Source organism: Epinephelus fuscoguttatus, linkage group LG3 (genome assembly GCF_011397635.1).
Source record: "Epinephelus fuscoguttatus linkage group LG3, E.fuscoguttatus.final_Chr_v1".
NCBI lineage: Eukaryota > Metazoa > Chordata > Actinopteri > Perciformes > Serranidae > Epinephelus > Epinephelus fuscoguttatus.
The window spans coordinates 33,993,519-34,001,047 of NC_064754.1; the positions used below are offsets into that span (position 1 = coordinate 33,993,519).

Here is a 7,529-nt window from a genome sequence, read left to right on the forward strand (position 1 = left end):
AATTGTGGCCTCTAGCAGGAAATTATCACCAAGACAAGTGACACCTACAATGTAGGACACATTTAAGTCTATATTTATTTATTTATTTATTTATCGGCTCAGAACTTTCACATTCAAAAGGTCCCATCTCTTATCACAAGCTGAAAGGCTTGTGAAATCACTGGTCAAATTTAGGTAGACTATCAGTCAAAAGGATAACGACTTCTCCCATTTTCTGTACTTACGATGTACAGTAGTTTTACCTGTGAAGCAGAACTTTCTGACCCCTCTTCTGTGTTTGCATATTTTATTTGTTTATTGCATAGAAGAAGGAACAAACTACCAATGACATTATTGCAAAGAACTCTCAAAAATTAGGGAATGCTTAATATTCAGGGTGGGTAACAACTGACTGCAAATTGCAATGAGTTATTTAGACTGATGGTGTCTGTAAGTGGGTTCTGAGTGACATCTGCGACATACTGTGTATCAGTTTTGTGATTATGCATAATGTTCGCTAGTACCATATTACAAAAATTGTGACCTCAGTTCTGTTGCTTTGGCATTTAAAATGCTGAACCCTCAGTTAGAGTCAGTTTGTCTAGGTTGTGATGGATTTTAAAATTGTTCCCTCTAGCCAGACCGTTGTTTGCATTGACAACATTAATAGTATACTACTTGCGTGGACAGTGACAGAAACTGCTAATTGGCATTGTAATTAACAAAACAGCCTAGTTGTATGGCTCTGAGTAAATTGGCTTGCCTGCAGTTGCACCTTGTCCTCACTGATGTCTCTGAAATCAGACATGAAGCTTGGGGTTTTACCATTGGTTAGTGAGTCAAGATGAAACGGCAACGGCCCATTTCTTTGTCTGGTAAAAGTAAACCACATTTCCACACACACACATTCAGAGGAGGCAAGTGTGAAAGTGCATCAGCAAAATGTTTGTCTTTGTGTGTGTGTGTGTGTGTGTGTGTGGTATGGTTATTTGATATTTGGTGAGCAGTTTGGGACTGGCTATATAAGTCTTGGAAATTCACTGACATCCCACTGTCTGGTCAAAACTTTTGATCTGAGGGGTCGTCAACGCATTCTTCTCGGAAAAACTGGTGAGCTCAAAACTTTATGACTATGAAAGTTTATGGGACAACTATCATCTTCCGCATTTTTATGTTATGTGTGTGTAAATTCAGAAGCTGTTTGCCCACCTGCAGTGATGAAGGGTAACAAGCTGACCTGTGTTTCACTGTGTTTGTTCCTTTGCTGGATGCTGCCTGTAGGCTCGAAGAAGGTGAGTGGTTTATTCCACCTGGTTAAATCTAAACATTGTGAATATCTCTGGATGTTGGTAAAACTTGAAAAATGTGAACACAGTATCAACACATATACATTGAATGTGTTGCTTACCCTGGATGCTGATTTGAAAACTTCAAGTCAGAAAAAGGTTCAACATTAAATGTTCTTGTTTTATCGATCAAGCACATGAACAATCCAGGAACTAATCTGGGAGCCCATGACTAGCAGTATGATATATGCTATATGGTAGTGTCAAGGACAATGATATTCACAACGGGACCTGGTGGTTTTCAGTTATACTGAATGTCTTAGCTTCAAAGGCATTAGTCATCAAAAAGTATGCTGAACTTTATCAAACTATGCAAGTGAGTTTGTTGTTATGCATGTTATTTATGTTGTACGTTGCGTGTAAATGTAAAATGCACATTCCATGGAGACAAATTTGCCCTTTGGGAACAATGAAAAAAAATCTCATTTTTCCTTAGCCCAGATTTCTCTACAGACACTCATGCGCAGTGGTACAAACTGCATCAAACTCATGACCTTTCCTCTCATCTTTTCATACCCTCCCCTCTAGATCAGTTTTATCGTCAGTCTACCAGAGGCAAACTCAGGCATCCAAATGAGCATGGTTGAAGATGCTGTGGATGACATGTACTTTGGCTGCAACGAGACAATGGCAAAAATGGTCAAGGACAAATACTTTCAAAAGGAGAACAAGGGAATATTTAAAGACGTCTGGAAAAAGGCAGAAAGCTGTGCCAATCATAATCTCAAAAATAAAGACACAGGGGATGAGGCTTTAACTAAAGAGCACATGCAGGCAATCTGTGTTTATACATCTGGTTATAAAGGGTTTCATCAGATCTTCAATGATGCAGTCCGGACCAACAGAAAAGTCTATGGCACTTCCTTTCCATTTCACTCCTTACAATTCTGGCTGACATCGGCTGTAAAGATCCTCAGTGAAAATAATAACTGTCACATTACGTACCGCAGAAGCAAAGTTGTGTTTACTGGCAATGTCAACCAAATGATTCGGTTTGGTTCCTTTACCTCCAGCTCTAAAGATCCAGGACTGTCCCAATTTGGTTGGAAGACCTGCTTTAAAATTATGACCTGTTTAGGTGCTTACCTGAAAAAATATCCACACCTAGGAAAGAAAGAGGAAGCGGATGAGAAAGAGGTGCTCATCCCCCCCTATGAGATTTTCAAGATAACTGGGAAAAAGAAGGATGCATCTGTAAAAGGTCTAGAAGACTGTGAAGTTGTGTATATCCTGCAAAGTGTAGGGCTTCAAAGCAATTTAAACTGCATGCTGTGTACCAAAATAAAGACCAAAGGTTTCTTTAACTTTAAGTAAAAGTAAAAGTCCACATAACCCTTCTAAAATCCGAGCTCATTACAATATATCCATACATTCTCCTCAATCCCTAAATTCAGGCTTGGAGGCTCTTTGATTATTGTGGACTCAAGTTTTCATACTTCCCCAGCATACTGTACAACATGTGCAACAACTTGTTACAGTTTCTAAAAGGCTTTTTTTATGTGTTCTTGCATTTATCAGCATTTCTATGTGAAACAAATATTTGTTTTTTTTTTCTGAATGAAATAAATACATTTTTTAAACATCAACATTTGTTTTGTCTTCCTTGATGAACAGCAGTGGATTATTTACCAACAAGCTGATAAAGGTAAATATCATTTACTGTTTAATACGCCTCTCTTTGCTGCACAATTCTGGATTTCATCAGAATTAACCCTTTGAAACCTGAGCAAATTGGCTTGGTTTCTTTCAAAAACATGGGAAGAAGGCAAAATTACCCAGAAAATTAGAAATTAGTAAAAATAAATAAATAAATAAATAAATAAATAAATAAATAAAAATAAAAAAGTAGTAAAAAATAAATTTAAAAAAAAGGACAAAAAAAGTTGAGGAAATGACCTGGAAAGGGAGCTTAAAAATGATGATAATTCTGTAATATAATCATAATTTTAAATATTTAATAATGCATTTATAGAGGCTGGGAATTCCAACTTGTAATGGATTGCAGGGTAAGACTGCAGACCCACTGTTTTGGCATCGCTACACCTACTGAATACTGTGCATCTCCTCCAGCTGGGGTGCATGATGAGTCACTGAAATATCAAACCAGTGCAGCTGAGGAAATAAACTTGGTGGCTGTGAGAAAATGCCTGTCAGCCAGTGCAGCGCTGTACACCTCGCTGTATGCTCACACCACAATTCAAAGTTAGCCCCACCTCCCCAGCTCAACGATTCCTCTTGGATGCTGTTTATGATCTAACACCTGATTGCTACTTTTTTTTATAGAGTCCGTCCCTGACACTATGCATATTGTCATTGGTTCAGGGGAGAATGCACCACTGCCCAAAGACTGACACCCAGCAAAATAAGAAAATATAGGCAGAGAGTGGGATCCCTGCAGATACACACATCACCATACACCTTGAATAATGATTGAGAGGATATTTTAATATTTGTCTACACATCATTTTTAAGGAAAATCCTGCTCATTCTGCCTTTAAATAAAAGGTAATGTATTTTATTTTCTTGAACATACTGAGGCAAAACTTAGAATAAAAGCAGTGAAGAGTTTCACAGTTTCATAAAGACCTGTGTACACCCCATTCCAATGAAGGATTGAATTGTGGATATCCGGTATGTTGGAATTATTGATTTTATTTTTTAACTTAAAGCACACACAAAAATATCTAGGGGATATGTATTTAAAAAAGTTTGTATCCCGACTTTGTGGGCTTGTCCTTCATATACTGCTTCATACTGATGTGGGCTTTGCTGGCGACCATCCGCTCATCAGTGGACAGATTATTGTATGGCTGGAAATGGGCTTTGGGCGCACACCATCTCTGTGTACAGGGGCTCTATCTTGAAATGTCTGTCATACCCAGCAGTGTTCCTTTTCTTTGCATTTTCTTCATCTTCTTTTGGGTTGATGAAGTGACCACAAAATTGCCTCAAAGCAGTCCCGTGACATCTTTTCACTGGGGAAGGGGAAGGTGTACAGCCATTTCTTCGTCCAGTAATCTGATCTGTGGTGGACTGTCACAAGGCCAGTGAAAATGAGCTAAAGCTAAAAATGTATAAAAGTCCTTCACTGTGAGCACTTCCCACTTGAAACGCATCCCGGCTTGCTTTCTTTTGGCAGCGTTGGCATTTGTTTTTCAATTATTTTTCTGACAACAGAAGCAGAGAAGAAAAGCTGGAAGATGGGAGACCATGCTGTGGTGGTGTCAAATGTGGGTCCAGGGTTCCTGGCCGGCATGTATCTGGGAGGGTCAGGTTTGATGTCCTCCTCCTCTCTGTCATGCCACCTGTCCTCCTCCTCACTCTCTGTAGGTGTCAACCTCCTTTTTCCAGGCCTTTTGCTAGCTGGAGAAGAAGTTCCCCGAGAGGAGCGTCCTCTCTTCCACTGAGTGGTGGGGGGAGGGGCTGCTGGGCATGACTGAGGTGTTAACTGTGGGGGTTGTAAAACTCCTGGGGGGTATTCCAGGTAAGAGGTTCAACAAACTCTGAGTCTAATCCTGTACTCTGAGTTGACTTACCCTGAGCTGGGAAACTCTGAGTATCCGGTTCCAGAACAGCTGATTTGAATTAGTTCAGTCAACTCTGAGTAGGTACACCTTGAGTTAAGCGCGTGCACAACCACAATAAAAAGCCATTATCAATGGAGCCCTGATACCTCGATTCACCATGGCAACCGCAGAGAAAAAGCGATCAATTTATTTTACACTTGTGGAACTGGAGGTGCTCATGAACGCCTATAGCGAATATGAGCCAACACGTAAGTTTGAATGCACTAGTCCATTAATTTAATAGCATAGGCCTACATGTTAGTTGCAGTATGTTGTGATGTATAGTCTGTCACTTTAAGATAAAAGGCTAGTTAATGTACCTGAACATTAATGCTGTGGAAGGACTTCCTATTAACATAGTCCCCCTCATTTTCTGCTGGAGCAGTCATGGGTGTTTGGGTGCCATCTATTCACCCTGAGACGTTGGGAAGCCCTGTAAAATAATAGCTAATTACTGATCTCAGTCTGAGTTTGCAGCAGAATGTCCCTAACATAATCCTAACATAATCTTAAATATAATATAGAATACAGAATATATATATTAACTGATTTCTACATTGGCTACATGCAATCCTGTGGAATTCCTCTTTTACGTTCCTAAGAGGTTTGTGTCCAGGGAACACCACCATTATGGGCAGCAGGCGTTTCAGAGCTAGTGTCACCTTTCTGACAGCTCTAGACACTATGGCCTGTCCAATGTGTTCTGCATCACCAATATCATATAAAAAGCTACCGTTCTGATGAGAGCGCACGCCTGCGGTGTGTCAGATTTGATATGTGTGGCAGATAAATGATTGAGTCCAATGAAAAACAGTACCATTCAAACAGATATTCATTGGGGAATGACAGCACATCTAAAAGGGGTCTGAAGATCCTCTCCTGGCGTAAAGCATTGTGAATTAATTCTGCCTCGGTATTGATCGGATTTCCTACATTCAACAACCCATGTCTGTCTGCCAGCTTGCTTCAGGTTCGGCAGTAGGGAGGAGACAGAGTGAACTCAGGGTTTCTTATAGAAAACCTGCCAGCGAGCAGGTTAGGTTCACAGAGTCAGTTGCCATGGTGATTGACTCAGAGTGTGACTTACCTCTCTGTCTGGAACTGAAAACCCAGAGTTTCCCTCATTTCAGGGTTAACATACTCAGAGTTTTCACTAAACCCGCTTTCTGGAATACCCCTCAGGAGCCAACTGTCTCCCAGCTTTTGTTTGCTGTGTTGATGTTGACGGTCCTGGATCACTGGTAGCCTGGAAATCCAGACCCAAATCTAGAAAGATTTAGGGTCTGGCTATGAGTAATGCAAATGGCCCAACTCGAGGGGCGGCACCAAGCATGCATTTGAAAATATCACTGCACGCATTTGGATAACACTACCACCAATCAGAACAATACACGGGGTGACGTATACGCTTAGCTACCAGCGGAGCTAACTGGCAGATTAGACTCTTGCCGTATCTGGTCGGCAAAACAGCAAAAATGTCCTTCTTGCAAAGGAAAGATTCGAGCGCCGTCTTCTGTTCCTCTTTTAGAGAAAAAGCCAAGTCTAACTCGTTCATTGTAGCGGCCAAAGCTGTTTCAAACAACTGGTGTTCATCCGTAGCCATCTTGCAGTGTTTACTGACTGATTCTGGACTTCGTCGTTGCAGCGCTATCGTCATCTGTTTAGCTCGCCTCTGGCCCGCCTATATCAGATACACTGATGTGATTGGTGCAGCTCGACTCCAACGGCATGGGTAATGAGCATCATTACTGATTGCCAGAGTGACTCACTGAGCAAATTCAAATTGTCCTCTAACGAGAACTCTGGATTTCCAGGGTAGGTCACTGGCAAGGGGTGGCTCATAATCCTCATCCTCATCACTGTAAACCCAAAAGTAGAACAAAAACAAATATATTCATTCAGTGGCCTGGTTCTGAAATTGCAAGTACATGTAGACACAAAAGCAAGAAACGTGGTCAAAATAAACACACACTGTGCCAGTGAAGTCAACACCCACACACACACACACACACACACACACGCACTTACATTGTATTACAGTATTAAATATTTGTTTTTTTTATGCTAGACAAAAGAAAAGTAGGGGGCAGCTTTGCATCACTGTCACAATTGCAAACTGAGTAGTACCACTGGACTGTTTTTATGTTTGTTTGTTTGTTGGTTGGTTTGTGTTTGTGATGAGGAATAGTTTTCTGATGGCAGTGAGGGTGATTTTACATTAATGGCCTCCAACATATAAAACCACCATCATAGTTTTTTAAAACCTGCATCCTGATGAAGATATCAGTTCAGTGTATTGTGGGACTGTTGTTATTGCTACACACACCTGAAACCTGGGCTCAGATGACTAAGAAATCTTCCTTTATCCTCTGTTTTGCCTGGCAACTTATAGAAAAGTATATATACATATATATATATATATATATATATATATATATAGTAGTATGGATGATTCTGCATTAAAATAGTTTGTAACACAATGATTTGTAAGCCCATCTGAGCTGTTAGACCATGAACCACATGACAGGAAACATGTCATTTCACATTTCACCAACACTATTTCCTTTAGCAGCCACAGAATGCTCATAACACACCCTCCATCTTTTGCACATGCAAAAAAAGCTTGCCTAAACATGTG

At 40.4% G+C, this 7,529-nt stretch overlaps 1 protein-coding gene across 1 annotated transcript; it reads left to right on the plus strand.

Annotated features, from left to right (window-relative positions):
• The first annotated feature begins 987 nt into the window (after nucleotides 1–987).
• On the plus strand, nucleotides 988–2,808 carry LOC125885801 (ecto-ADP-ribosyltransferase 5-like). The gene is made up of 3 exons (XM_049571585.1): nucleotides 988–1,089; nucleotides 1,174–1,271; nucleotides 1,854–2,808. The coding sequence occupies exons 2-3, from the start codon at nucleotides 1,197–1,199 to the stop codon at nucleotides 2,637–2,639; spliced, it is 861 nt and encodes a 286-aa protein (XP_049427542.1). The 5' UTR covers nucleotides 988–1,089; nucleotides 1,174–1,196; the 3' UTR covers nucleotides 2,640–2,808.
• Nucleotides 2,809–7,529: the final 4,721 nt, after the last annotated feature.

Bases quoted from the DNA above. Each gene is read 5' to 3' on its own strand.
- LOC125885801 (XM_049571585.1), top strand. From the start codon at position 1,197: ATGAAGGGTAACAAGCTGACCTGTGTTTCACTGTGTTTGTTCCTTTGC. The intron at 1,272-1,853 runs GTGAGTGGTTTA...CCTCCCCTCTAG, and splicing joins TGCCTGTAGGCTCGAAGAAG to ATCAGTTTTATCGTCAGTCT.